This window comes from Marmota monax, unplaced genomic scaffold (assembly GCF_021218885.2).
Source record: "Marmota monax isolate L192 unplaced genomic scaffold, Marmota_monax_Labrador192_F-V1.1 WCK01_AAM20220418_F8-fsc00036, whole genome shotgun sequence".
NCBI lineage: Eukaryota > Metazoa > Chordata > Mammalia > Rodentia > Sciuridae > Marmota > Marmota monax.
In genome coordinates this window covers 6,968,167-6,983,787 of record NW_026694491.1, presented here as the reverse complement: position 1 = coordinate 6,983,787, position 15,621 = coordinate 6,968,167, and the positions used below count along the sequence as shown (strand labels likewise).

The 15,621-nt window shown below is 33.2% G+C and overlaps 1 protein-coding gene across 1 annotated transcript in view; it reads right to left on the bottom strand.

The window, feature by feature from the left end:
• Eea1 (early endosome antigen 1) overlaps positions 1-15,621 on the bottom strand; it is a 134,632-nt gene that overhangs the window by 75,242 nt on the left and 43,769 nt on the right. The window contains exons 3-5 of the mRNA XM_046419306.2: positions 9,882-10,009; positions 3,176-3,230; positions 3,007-3,072 (exon numbers count right to left, since the gene is read on the bottom strand). Of these exons, the coding sequence (XP_046275262.1) occupies positions 3,007-3,072; positions 3,176-3,230; positions 9,882-10,009 (249 nt within the window). The remainder of the gene's footprint in view (positions 1-3,006; positions 3,073-3,175; positions 3,231-9,881; positions 10,010-15,621) is intronic.

Sequence of the window (15,621 nt, the reverse complement as noted above, 5' to 3'; positions counted from 1 at the left end):
AAAAGGAAAAAAAAGAAAGAAAAGAAAGGTTCTAAAAGCATAGTTTTAATTTAATAAATCATTTTTAAAAAGAAACAGAAATAAAGAATATATGCCTTAAAGTTTAAGTTACCTCAGAAATAAGGAGTAAAATAATATACTACCTTAGCATTATTTTCATACTTCAAAGAATTACATGCATCTCAAAGATTTTAATAAGGTATTTTCTAGTAAAGCTTTTTGTTTTTCTATGTATTAGATTCATACATATTGATTACTAAGAATTATTTTTTCTAAGTTAAATTTTCTATCAAGGTAATTTTTTATCTTATACTGTGGAAAATTTATTTAAATCTATTAACTGCATAATAGTCATCTCAAATGTAGTAAAATAATTCTCCTCTCTCTTTTCAGGTATAAAAAATAATACAGCCCATGTTTGATTAGTAAGTAAAAATATTTTAGATTACTAAAAACCCCTTTAAATAGTAATAAAAAAGCCTCAGGAGGCTTAGGCAGGTGAATTTAAAAACGCCTTTAAATAGTAATAAAACTGATATTTTGTTAGTCACTTATTTGTTTCTCTTTCATAGTTCAAATGACAATTCTTAGTGCAAAGACTAAAAGGCAAGAAAAAAACCTAATTGGAAGTCACAACATGCTTAGATAATATATACAGATATTACTATTACTTTATGAAAATATTATAAATATTAATGAAGAGTGTCTACTTTATTCTTACAAATAAACACTATATACGAATTTGGAAAAATTCATTATTCTATGATGCTTCCCATAATGGTAGTATAATAGCAATATAATTTTAGCATAAAAATCATTTTGTTAAGTCATTTAAAAACAACTTACAAATAACTGCTTTTGATGCCACCATGATTTTCTTCTGGTTTTTCCTATGTACTATTGTTATGTAGTTAAATTCATACAGTATATATACAGTCACATATAAAACATGCCAGTCAATTATGGACTACATATATAACAGTGGTTCCACAAGAATATAATGGAACTCAAATTTTTTATCTAGTGACTTTGTAGGTTATGTAATATCATAATACAATGCATTTCCCATGCGTTGTTTTAATGCTGGTATAAACAAATTTACTATGCTGCCAGTTATATAAAAGTATAGTATATACAATTGTATACAGTACTTAACACTTGATAATGAAGGTAAGTGATTATTACTAGTTTATATAATTACTACACTGTACTTTTGTTGTCATTTTAGAGTCTACTTTCCACTTTAAAAAATATATATACAGTAATATAGAACCAAGCAGGAAAAAAAAATACAGTAATATAGAGCCAAGCAGTTCCTTCAGGAAGAATTCCCAAAGAATGCACTATTACATGAGAGGAGAGATCCACATGTGTCACTGCCCCTGAGGACCTTCTCTCTGAGACAACATATAGAAGTAGAAGACAGTGACACTGATGCCGCTGCCCCTGTTAAGCCAAGACGATCTGTGTCTTCATTTTTAAGAAAAAAGTTTAAAGGCTAAAAAAGTTTAAAACTTAAAAAAAGTCTTATAGAATAAAGAACAAATACAATGTGTTTGTATTTTAAGCTGTTATTATATGAGTCAAAGAGTTTACAAAATGAATAGTTACAGTAAGTTAATGTATTATTGAAGAAAATTATTTTTGTAAACTTTAATGTGACCTAAGTGTTTACAGAGTCGACAGGAGTATACAGTAATGTCCTAGATCTTCAGATTCACTTGCCACTTAGTTGCTGACGCACCAGAGCAACATTCAGTACTGTAAGTTCAATTCATACAAGGCAAGGGGTCTATAAACACATATCACTATTCATCTTCTATACCATATTCCATATTTTTACTATATCTTTTCTGTTCACATACACAAATGTCTTTTGTGTGTGTGTGTGTGTGTGTGTGTGTGTGTGTGGTGCTAGAGATAGAACCCATGGCCTTGTGCATGTGAGGCAAGCATTCTGCCAACTGAGCTATATCCCCAGCCTCACAAATGCCATTTTGTTAAAATTACTTACAGTATTCAATACAACAACATGCTGTATAAGTGTATAGCCTAAGAGCAATAGGCTATACCATATAGACCATCCTGCCCTTGTGTATGTGCCTTTTATTATGTTTGCACAATGACAAAATCACCAAACAACACATTTCTCAGAATGTATCCCCACAATTGACAAAGGACTGTATGTGTACATGAGCATGTGCGTACCCATATAGATCTTTATTCAGTTTTTTAAAACCTAATGTTGTTAGTAGAACAACTTCCTCATGTTTTAAATCAATTTCACAAACATAAAATATAAACAAATTCCCTTTCAACAGACATTGTACTTATTTCCCATTTGTCACAAACACAAATGCTTGGAGGAGATTCATTACTGTTTGAACTTATATTTTTAACCATTTAAGTATATTGCCAGAAAAATAAAATAAGCCCAACATAAAAAAAAAATTTCATAGGTGGGGCCAGAGTTCTGGCTCAGTTGTAGAGCACTTGCCTAGCATGCGTGAAGCACTGGGTTCAATCCCTGGCACCACATAAAAAAATAAATAAAATAAAATAAAAATATAAATAATAAAAATAAATAAAAACAAATAAAATAAAAGTATTAGCTGGGGCTATGGCTCAGTGGTAGAGCGCTTGCCTAGCATGTGTGAGGCACTGAGTTCTGATTCCCAGCACCACATATAAATAAATAAAATAAAGGTCCATTGACAACTAAAAAATATTATTTAAACTAAATAAATAAATAAAGGTATTTTAAAAAAGAGATACATAGGTAATTTATTCTTAGTAACATCTTTAAGAAGTTACATCTTCACTTCTCATATTCTTATTTCCATTCATTAGAAATACAAAGAATATATTGCAGGCTATTAAACACAGAAATGAATTAGAAAGCTATTTATATCAGGCCACTTACTTACAAAAATGTATTATGCTTAATTTTCAGCAATGAAAATAAACAACTAATGAACATGCTTCAAGTATTTAAAAAGCAATTACTTGCTGTTGAAGTCCTTGATATTTTTCTAATTCTTTTTTTAATTCTTCTGAGTACCATTTTTCTTCCTAATGAAAAAGATTTTTTAATTAGTAAATTTTAAGAGACTTTTAAACTGAAACACACACACACACACACACACACACAAAGTGGAGTCATATTTATTATTACCTTAAGTGAAGCCTGTAGATCTTGGACCTCTTGTCTCAGTAGTGTTATATCATCTCTAAATATGTGGGGTTGGGGGGATTAATAGTTAGTGTCCTTTATTTTATAACCTGTTTTCTCAACTATTCATTATATAACAATAAGTAGTTTATATAATAATAAGTAGTTTTGCAATCTTTAAAAAGAACTACAAAAGAATTTATGTATAATGACAAATATATAAATCCCTTAGAAAAATAATTTTATGCCTAAAGCTCAATGTTTATAAATGGGAAAATATTTCCTCATGGAAATAATCATATTACTGATTGTCAAATGCCTAAAGCAGAAATAAAAGGTCTTCTATTAATTTACCAACAATAAGTATCAATGGCTTCCTGGTGCAGTTAGCATGAAATCTAAAGTCATTAACAAAGTCTATAAAAGTCAGTAAAATCTAGTCCCTGTCTTAAAACTCTCCCCTTCATTTACTCAGCTCTAGCAACATTGGCTTATTCCTGTTCCTTGAGTGTCACATGCTCTTTCCTGCTGAGAACCTCCTCAGATTCTGTTCCCCTCATCCAAGGCTCTGAGAAAGAATGGTAAGCAAACCGTAATGCTAGGCCCTAATGCAGGAGAGAAATTCCATGAGAAAACACACTTAGGATTATTATTCTTCATGTCAAGGACATATCTTCCCCTGTGGGAATTTAAACAGTAGAAAATGCAACTCTCCTTGCTCCATGCCGCTTACCATTGGCAGCTCTGATAGAAGATACAAGAACTGAAATGGGAACAGGAGTTAAGTAGAAATATCAAATGAATTGATTCTAATCTAAAGCAAATAGAAGAACATGGCCAATTCCAATGATGGGAAAAGTCAAGATCACTCCAACACAAGTAAAAGATATTAACAAGGTGAAAGATAATGAAATAGACTGATGAGAGAATTATATGCTAGAATAGGGGTGAGAGTAAAGGGTAAAAGGACAGCCTCATCTGTGAAGAAGGGCTTAATAGCAGAAAGGAAGGAAACTGCCAACAGGGGAAATATAAAGCATGAAGAAATTAGTCCTCTACCTTTATAGCCATTCATATATAAAGAATTCATTCATTATTCAACAGGCGTGTGTTGTCTGTGCTAGACTCTCAAGTTGTTCAGTCTAATGGGGGAAGTGAACACGTAAACAAGTAAGTGTGGTATAATAGAAACAAAAACAGAAGCTCACAGACAGTGGTCACTTCCACCTAGAAGACTCAAGAAGGGCTCCTTGATGGAGAGAAACATTGATGTCTTTCATCTTCTGACTACCAAAATAAAATCCAATCATAGTTTTCTGCTACTTTTGTTGACTTAAGTTTGTCTTTCTGTGTATTTTTTATTTGTTTTCATTTTTCTGGTGTTTGTTTAGTTCTGCGTGTGTATGGTTGTAGCCAGCCTTCCCTCTCTCTCATATGGTTCTATGAATAATGTGATTTATAGAAACCACAGGTCAACCACATGTCATTTATACATGACTTAAGTGTCTTACAGTTGTGTAAATATGTGTGTTTTAAGTCTTCTCTATTATTCACTAATCTTCTAACTCTACACATAAACTAAAATGATAAAAGAATTAATAACAGTATTTGTACTATATATGTATCAAATATACCTACATTTCAAAATCCTCTCTAAAAAGTTTATTAATACATCAGGTTTCAGATATTTTATCAATATGCTGAATGGCTCAGGTAAAAATTTAATGAAAGACTAAGAAAAATAATTCTGTGGGCCTAGTCACTCCAATTAGTCTTTTTTAAAAGTACCACTTCAACAATTTTTTTTAAGTAATTTATGAACAAAAGTCAATCTTTCAAAATGTGTAACACATCAAAAAACCCTAGTAGCTAGAAGCAGTAGAACACACTTATAACCCCTGATGCTTAGGAGGACGAGGCAGAAGGATCTTAAGTTCAAGGCCAGCCTGGGCAACAAGTGAAACCTGTCTCAAAATAAAAATAAAGAAAGATCTGGGGAGGTAGCTTAGTGTTTACCTACTACATGCAATATCCTGAGTTCCTCGGTACCACAAATGATAATAATAATAAATAAATACTGCAAAAGACAATTTGGGAATATCTAAGTTTTAAAAGAAAACTTCATTTAAAAATTCCACTTTCAGAAATTTATTTTGCATATATATTCAAACTGCACATAATATCTCCACCATACATAATTCAACATTATATGTAATTCAAAAACACTGAAAATATCCTAGATCAACGGAAGAATGATAAAGTTCCACACTACCATTAAAAAGAATTAGATGGCTCTATCCATAAGACAGAGAGAAACAAAAGGTATAGTGCAATGTAGAACCTCTACTTTTTATGTAAAGATATTTATTCATATACATATATTTATTCATATGTACATAGATATAAGCATATGTATAGACTCTGTCTGGAAGAATATAAAAGAAACTGATGAAGAGAACTGGGAAAAAGGGGTACAAGGGCTTAATTTTCACCTTAGGACTTCTTGAACCATTTAAATTTGGTACTATGTATATATCAACTATATATACATTTAATACATTAACGTATTAGGTTTTAGTATTTTATCAATACTAATGTAATTTACATGTAAACTAATAAACAGCTTTAAAGCAAAAAAGGTTATGTGACCCACTTAAGTCATGTGAACTATATATCCTGCCCATAGCTATACGTTATCCAATGTGTTACGGAAAGGTAGCAGTTCACCAAAAACTTAAGAGGTATAGGAAGAAGAGAACAAGAAATAAGGTAAGAAATAAACCTGGGAAAGTACACAGTATATATCCCATAAGTAATAAAAAAGTTTCTTTTTAGAGCAACAACAATCAAATTCGCATTTTAAGAATACAATTCTCCAACAATTTGAAGAATTAATTATAGGGGTACAAAACTAAAGCCAACTATATATACTGAAAATATTTCTCAGTGGGACATAAGTCCTAAAATAAGCTGTAGCAGTGAGGATGGAAAAGGATATAAAACCTGTTAAGGAAAAAGAATGATTGAATTTTCAGACACTTCACAAAAATGATGAAGGAGAGCAGGGACAGGTATGTAAAAATGAACACACCCAATTTTCTGGCTTTAGTAACTGGGTAGACAAATAATGTTGCCATTCACCAGAACAAGTAACAGCACACAAGAAGCAGGTTCAGAAGGAAATGCCATCAACTGTTTTCAAAATGTCACAGTGAGATGCTTTGGGGATACCTAAGGGAAGACAGCTACTAGGCAATTTGGGAGATAATTCTAGGTTGGAGATGCAGTTTAGTAGAAAGTTATGGATGTGAAATTACCACAGGTGGATGACATACAGGAAGAACAGCACATAAAACAGGTAAACAAAGAATGATTACAATATTAAGTTGTCTCAGAAGTTTAGAAGAAAAAGGAACTAGCAGAGTCAATTTTTGCTAAGGTTGCAGTAATCTACAAAGATGACTACCACTGAATTCTTGCATTCCTAGACACATCTACTGCTCCATTGAAAGATGAAGGTTACTTCTTGGCCTCTTGAATTTGAACTAGCCCTATGACTACTTTTACCTACAGAATATGGCAGAAATGATGCTCTGACAGTTTTGAATCAGGCCTAAAGAAGAGTGGCAGCTTCTACTTCTTTCATAATAAAATGTTCTTTCTTGGAACCCAACTGCCCGTCTGTAAATGATAGAAGAAAAAGTTGGCACCGATCTACATATTGTAGGGTCGGGCTCCAAATTCCTTAATAGAACACCCATAGCACAAAAGTTGATAACAAGAATCAACAAATGGGACTTACTTAAACTGAAAAGTTTTCTCTCAGCAAGAGAAACAATAAAAGAGGTAAATAGGGAGCCTACATCATGGGAACAAATTTTTACTCCTCACACTTCAGATAGAGCCCTAATATCCAGAGTATACAAAGAACTCAAAAAATTAAACAATAAGAAAACAAATAACCCAATCAACAAATGGGCCAAGGACCTGAACAGACACTTCTCAGAGGAGGACATACAATCAATCAACAAGTACATGAAAAAATGCTCACCATCTCTAGCAGTCAGAGAAATGCAAATCAAAACCACCCTAAGATACCATCTCACTCCAGTAAGATTGGCAGCCATTATGAAGTCAAACAACAACAAGTGCTGGAGAGGATGTGGGGAAAAGGGTACTCTTGTACATTGCTGGTGGGACTGCAAACTGGTGCGGCCAATCTGGAAAGCAGTATGGAGATTCCTGGGAAAGCTGGGAATGGAACCACCATTTGACCCAGCTATTGCCCTTCTTGGACTATTCCCTGAAGACCTTAAAAGAGCGTACTACAGGGATACTGCTACATCGATGTTCATAGCAGCACAATTCACAATTGCTAGACTGTGGAACCAACCCAGATGCCCTTCAATAGATGAATGGATAAAAAAAATGTGGCATTTATACACCATGGAGTACTACGCAGCACTAAAAAATGACAAAATCATAGAATTTGCAGGGAAATGGATGGCACTAGAGCAGATCATGCTTAGTGAAGCTAGCCAATCCCTAAAAAACAAATACCAAATGTCTTCTTTGATATAATGAGAGCAACTAAGAACAGAGCAGGGAGGAAGAGCAGGAAGAAGAGATTAACATTAAACAGATACATGAGGTGGGATGGAAAGGGAGAGAAAGGGAAATTGCATGGTAATGGAGGGAGACCCTCATTGTTATACAAAATTACATATAAGAGGTTGTGAGGGGAATGGGAAAATAAACAAGGAGAGAAATGAATTACAGTGGATGGGGTAGTGAGAGAAGATGGGAGGGGAGGGAGGGGGGATAGTAGAGGATAGTAAAGGTAGCAGAATACAACAGTTACTAATAGGGCATTATGTAAAAATGTGGATGTGTAACCGATGTGATTCTGCAATCTGTATTTGGGGTAAAATTGGGAGTTCATAACCAACTTGAATCTATTGTATGAAATATGATATGCCAAGAGCTTTATAATGTTTTGAACAACCAATAAAAAAAAAAAAGAAACCATAGACAGGTCATAATGAAGGAAATTAAGGACTCTGGCCCCAGCTGAGCTCCCACCAGCCAATATTCAGCGCCAACCATCAGTCATGTGAGGTCATTTTGGACCTTCTTGACTTCCTGCCACCAGTCTACCTCACTTAACTCAGAAGAACCATTCAATCAACCCAGAGCCATGAGAAGTAATGAACTATTAAATAAAGAAAAAGTTCATGTACAGTATTAGACTTCATCTAAATCACGGCTGAAAAAGCAACTCTGAGCCAGGTGTGGTGCATGCCTGTAATCCCAGCATCTCAGAAGGCTAAGGCAGGAGGATCTTGAGTTCAAAGCCAACCTCAGCAAAAGCAAGGCATTAAGTAACTCAGGGAGACCCTGTCTCTAAATTTTAAAAAATACAAATTAGGGCTGGAGATGTGGCTCAGTAGTTGAGTGCCCCCTGAGGTCAATCCCTGGTACCTAACCTCACCCCGCCAAAAAAAAGCAACTCTGTTGAATTTATATTAAATATAAAAACATTTATAATGTGATTTAATATAACTACATATTTTATCTATTTTCTAACAAATGACAAAATATAGCAACCAAAATCATTAACTTACAAGTAAAAGCACCAAAGTATATTAATAATAACCACAAAGTTATGTAGTCAGAATACTTTTCCTTTATTTAGTATTCTTTGTGTTATATCAGTGTAATTCACAAAGAAATTTTTTTTAAGAAAAGCTTGAGTAGATGGGGTAGAGAGAGAAGATGGGAGGGGAGGGGAGGGGGGATAGTAGAGGATAGAAAAGGTAGCAGAATACAACAGTTACTAATATGGCATTATGTAAAAATGTGTATGTGTAACCGATATGATTCTGCAATCTGTATTTGGGGTTAAAATGGGAGTTCATAACCCACTTGAATCTAATGTATGAAATATGATATATCAAGAGCTTTGTAATGTTTTGAACAACCAATATATAAAAAAAAAGAAAAGCTTGAAAAATATTTTTTACAAGTAGAATGAAATGATCCTTATTCCTTAGTTGGTATAAAAGACAATAGCAGAAGAAAAACAAAGTCATATTGATGAATGCTATTCTAAGTAGCTATATATTTTGGTCTAATTTTAGTTCTCAAAATGGTTAAGTAAAATTGCCAAGAAGCATAATGTGTATGTGCTTATTATTATACTGGTGATTAAATATTTATTTTTAAAATTTAAATGAAAGTTTAGGGGATTTTTTTTTTTTGGCGGGGAGTAGTAAGCGGGGATTTAACTCTCTCACCCACTGAGCCACATCCCCAGCCCTATTTTTCGTATTTTATTTAGAAACAGAGACTCACTAAATTTTAATTCTTACCTAAATTATTTTATCAACTTACTATAAAATCATCTAAGCAAAGCATATCATTCTTTACTGAACAGAATATACCAAATATAACTCAATCTTCTTTTGCTAATTTGGAATCTTCATTAAAGCCATAACCTCTATACCATGTTGCAGATGCTGGTATAGCTAGCTAGCTGCTGGTCACAGACTGAGTAGGTCATAATGACAAGAGAGAAGGCAATGCTGAGGACAGATTTAAATTAAATAATATGACAACATCACTATTTTTAGAAACTAATCATAACTAAACAATGATATCACATGCACATTCCATAACAATATTACACTTTGCAACTATCATACCATACCGCTTCAAAGCAAGATTGGCCTCTCCTCCATGACTTGCGTCATTACCAGCATCATGAACTGCCTGATAGTGTTCGAAAAGTTCATCAGCCGATCCAAGAGATTTCATACACTGGGGACATATGAAGCCCTATAGAAAGAGGCAGAAAAGGTATAAAATGGTTTTTAATATTGTAAAATAATATTTTGCATATTATGAAATAAAGTCAAATATCTTATTCATACAAATGGAGAGATTAATTAAGTTGTAATTTATGGTATTAGCCCAAATGCTGGTATCATTCATGGTGTCACTGTATATTCTTGTTGAAGTTTACAAAATAAAAATAAATCCTTGCAACCACCTTTTAGGTTGAATAACTAAATGGCCAGAGCACTGAATTCTAATCTAAGAAGTTTGTTCTAATCTAGATTAGTTGAAATATATATTTTTTCTCTCTAGATATCCCCATTATTAAAATAATATGTGCTCTAATCTACTTTACAGAAATGCTACCAAAAAAATCAAGATGTAGTACTATCATCACTAATGGGAAGAAAAGGTAATATAGTAAATCATTCATAATTTGCACAGAGTTTAAATATCTACAATGATAGAGAATTATTTTAGTCAGTAAATTTCCTTACTAACCTAAGATTAAAACAGTAAAAATCTAAAATTAATGGATAGCCCTATGTTATATAAAAATCTTATCATTAATCCCAGAATTATATATGGTTAAGACTATCAACTACAGTACAATGTTAAAGATGCTGATATAGATCCGTGTTTTACAAATTCAGAATTGTAATTCATTAATAAATCATGAAATCAATATACTGGGTTATAATATTTTTAGCTATACTCAACAACAGAATAGTTTATCTTATGTGGTAAGGGTAATATTATCTTATTAAATTTTGTTTTGAATGATGATCAAAAAGTGATGACCATTTATTACAGTGGTTACCATAAAAAATATTTGAGAAGCACTCACATAGAGAGTTGTTAAATGAAAGATATAGGATAGAATAAGTAATAATTATGATTACTTTGTTATTGGTTCTTTTTATTTATACATGACAGTAAAATCAATGTGACATAATTATACAAGTATGAAATATATCTTGTTGTAGTTCAGGTGATTACTTTTTTTTCTTATTGATTCCATACTATTGTGCCAAGTATTTTTCCCTATGAAATCTCGTTTAAATCCCACCAGTCTTTATTATATAAGTATTATTACCTCCATTTCATAGAAGAAGAAATGAAATCTCAGGAAAGTTAAAGGACTTTGAAAGGTTACAAACCTAACTAAACCAGAGAACTCATAGGTTTACTGGACAAATTCCACATTCTTTCCAAATACTACACTATCTCTTGAACTCCTTGACTTAACCCTTAAAAATGACTTCCTTAAAATAAACTCTTTTATCTGTTAACTTTCTAGTGGCTTTATTCAACAAATACTTTTTATCAATTCGAGTGTTATAGTATTTCACTGGAAGGTAAAATGATAGAGTCTAAGTTTTCAAAGAACTGAGAAGACAGAGTATATACACATGAAAAAAATATCTTTATATGAAATCAAATTAATGACTAAACAGCATGAAAGCTTACATTTTATGGGTATCTGATGACAAAATATATTACCAAGCCAAGGACGAAATAACTTTCTCTCCAACTTTCTGTTGACTTCATAGAAAATTATTCACTTGACTTCTACATCTTTCATATTTTTAGTATTCCAAATATTACCCAATACTTCAGTCTAATTAATCCAATATACAATCGAAATTTTTCATCCTTAAATTTCTCTTTAAATTAACTGCATTCAAAACTTTTTAAAGATAATAAAGAAATAGTTTCCTATATTTTTTGCACACACAATCTCCACACTAAGGGGTTTGAGGAGGGCTAACTCCACAGTCTTATTTAAAAAAAAAAAAATTATAATAGTTCTGAAAACTTCCAAGAGTCCATAAGCAGACTATTTTTCACCCCAATTCTCAAAAATATCCTCATCCAATCTATTTTGCAGGAGTATGTCATAAGCTAAATATTTAGGTTCATTCACTAAATTAAAGTTGAAATAGTGATTAGCAAAAATCCAGTGACTTTATTACAGATATGATTCTTCTAAATCACGGTGACAAGAAATAAACTTATTTTGCTTTCATCAAGTATACAATTCTAAAATGCTTCTCTTTCAGAAGCTAAAATAGAATTTATGTGTTCCAGTATATTCATATATTGTAAGCAACAAGTAAATACATTCTGACCGTGAAGGTCTACAGAAAGCTTTGTTTCATGGGAATGTTCAGCTTTTACCTGTAGAAATAGTCACCTTCCGTCATTGTATGGTGTTTTGTTTTGTTTTGTTTTCTGCAGTACTGGAGACTGAACCCAGGGCCTAGATATGCTAGACAAGCATTCTGCCACTAAGCTACACCCCCAGCCCTCTCTTTTTCAGTCTATTTAAAAAAAAAAAAAAATCCCCTTAAAGATCACTGTTCCCAGGGATGGGGTTGTATGGCTCAGTGGTGGAGGGTTTGCCTCCCATGCTTGAGGTACTGGGTTTGATCCTCAGTATCACATAAAATAAAGCATTGTGTGTGTGTTTTGGTTTTTGGATTTTTTTAAAAGATCATCTCATTTAAAAGGCACTCTCATTGTCCTTCCATCTTCTGAATTAACATTCTCCCTGTATATAAATGCAAGTGATTCTGGCTATCACTTACATGCTAATGACTTCCAAATTCATATAGCTAGCCAAGAACCTTCCATAGAAGTTTTCTGGCTCTATATATCCAACAACATACAAGCTCTACCTGCATCTAATAGGCACTCAATACAATAAATCAAAAGATTCAACTCATTTCCCAAACCTCCTCTTCTTACTAACACCAACCTTTCAACTGAACTAAAAATCATGCTGAACTACTCTTCTTTCTGTCTCATTTCTAATAAAATGCTAAGCCTAAACATTCCTCTTTCCCATTTTTTCATCTCAATGCTTACTGCAGTTGGCCTTGTTCAGACACTCATTATCTCTTGTCAACACTATTGCAATAACATTCCAGAAAGTGCTACTACACCTAGTCTCCCTTCTCCTTAATGAATTTTCCACCCAGCTGTCAGAGGAATCTTTCTAAAATAGATTCTTCAATATTATTCACTAATCTTTACCATCAATATGGCATACAAGTACCTGCATGATCATTCTCCTAATGACATTTGCAGTCTAAAGTCTAGATACCTCTCAATCTATACAATATGCTTTAACAATACTAAAGTACCTGTGTTTCCCTGCACTCACCATGGTATCACAAATTTCTGTGTCTTTTGCATATATTGCTTTTTTCTCTGGCAGCCATTAGTTTGTCAAATTCCTTCACTCTAATACACAACACATTGGATCTTTTCATCTATATTTCCCTAATGGCTAAGATAATGCCTTCAGCATAATATGTATTTTCTACATTGTATATTTGTTTACTTAAGTATGCATGAACCTGGCAATTCCAAACTTGGTGAAAAAGCAGAATATCTTTAAAAGCACAGATTACAAACCTTCTAAGAATAGGCCTTCATTCTCCAAGGCCAGTATGTCCTCTAGTTCATGAGCTTCAAGCAAAAAGGAAAGGGAATAAGAAGGGGGACTTCATACCAGGGCTTCCACAAGGCAGACTGCGCACAAATCAACCAGTGGAAAGCACCTAGGCAACAACTGGCTATAAAACTTGCTCCCAAGAATGCAACCTCTATTGGAGGGCTGAAGAAATCTCATCAACACAGGCCTGGTACTGTGGCACTCTGTGAAATGAGACTTTTCAGAATTCCACTGAACTTCTAATTTGCAAACTCCCCTTCCAGAGTCTGGTGCAAGAAATGTTTCAGGATTTCAAGGATTTCAAAACAGATCTGCACTTCTAGGGCAAAGCTACTGATGCTCTGCAGGAGAAAAGTGAGACCTATCTGGTTGGCATTTTTAAAGACAACAACCTGCGTACTACTATCCATGCCATATGTGTAACATTTATGCCAAAAGACATACAACTATCACATAACATACTTGGAGAATGTGCTTAAAAACCAATATGATAAGAAATATTTCAATCCCCCCAAAAATGTTTTTCTCTTCTTCCTCTTATTGGTCAATTTGAAGGTAGGTCCCCACTATCCCCACTTGGGGTCAAGAGATACCTGAGTATATGACTGTACCTGGAAAACAGGGTCAGAAATCAGGTATTGGTCCTAAAGACTTAAAAACAGTATACTACAGTGATGCAGCCACTCCAATGTTTATAGCAGCACAATTCACAATTGCTAAACTGTGGAAGCAACCTAGATGCCCTTCGATAGATGAATGGATAAAGAAACTGTGGTACATATACACAATAGAATATTATTCAGTATTAAAAAAGAATAAAATTATGACATTTGCAGGTAAATGGATGGAGTTGAAGAATATCATGCTAAGCAAAATAAATTAATCTCAAAAATCAGAGACTGAATGTTTTCTCTGATAAGTGGATGCTAATACATAGGAGGGGAACATGGGATAAGTGGAGGAACTTTGGATGGGGCAAAGTGGAGGGGGGCAGGGGGTAGGAAAGTCAGTGAAATGAGACAGACATCACTACCCTAGGTACATGTATGATTGCACAAATGGTGTGACTCTCATTCATGCACAACCAGAGAATTGAAAAATTCTGCTCCGTTTGTGTACAATCAGTCAAAGAGCTTTCTGCTGTCATGTAAAACTGACTAGAACTAATGATAGATAGATAGATAGATAGATAGATAGATAGATAGATAGATAGATAGATAAGAAATCAGGTATTGGCAGTTTTTCCTCTGATTTTTATTTGTGATTTTTTAATACAAATTCAAGAATTAAAGAATTAATGCAAGTCAAAATATTTCAGCGAACAAGCTGAAGCAGTTCAACTTTATAACAATAAAAAAAAACCTGTCAAATTTTTTCAATAATGCCAGCAATTGGATTTTAAAAAAAAAAAAAACAGCAGATTTCTTACTGATGGCAACTAAATGGTGTTTGTAGTATTTTTTTTATAGTAAATTCTGTCCACTCACTATACTTTTGAGTTGACCTACATGCAAGTATATGTTTTTAGTGTTGCCTGTCTTCTGTCTTATATCTATAAGTTTGCTATTAAAATATAATAAACTATTTTTAAAAACTTCTGAGAACAAAATGAGCCTAAACAATAAGAATAATGCATACATTCTCTATCATTTATGCATAGCAGATGGCAGAATCAAGGATCAATGATGTTGGGAGACACTGACCTATAAATATTGCCAGACAATGTTACAATACAGGTCTATTAAAGAACTATGGGAACACAGGAGATGAGGTATCTAACTCCGCCTATGGCACCAGTTAATGCTTTATTAAAAAAAAAAAAAATACAGACACACATATATATATATATATATATGTGTGTGTGTGTGTGTGTGTGTGTGTGTGTGTATTATGTATTTCATCTCTATCCTCACTGCAGCTGCATATTGTATGCATGTGTGTACACATACGTAAATACATGTATATATGAGACTTTGGAATTAAGTACTAAAGAATAAGCAGGAGTTTACCCAGCAGAGTAAAACAAAGGCATTCTAAAGAACTGAAAAACATTAGTGAAGATGCAGAAAGTGCTAAGAAAGATGTCATGCTTATTTGTGAAAGAGAAGTGCTTCTAGGTGTGCTTTGATCACAGAACCAGAGTGAAGGG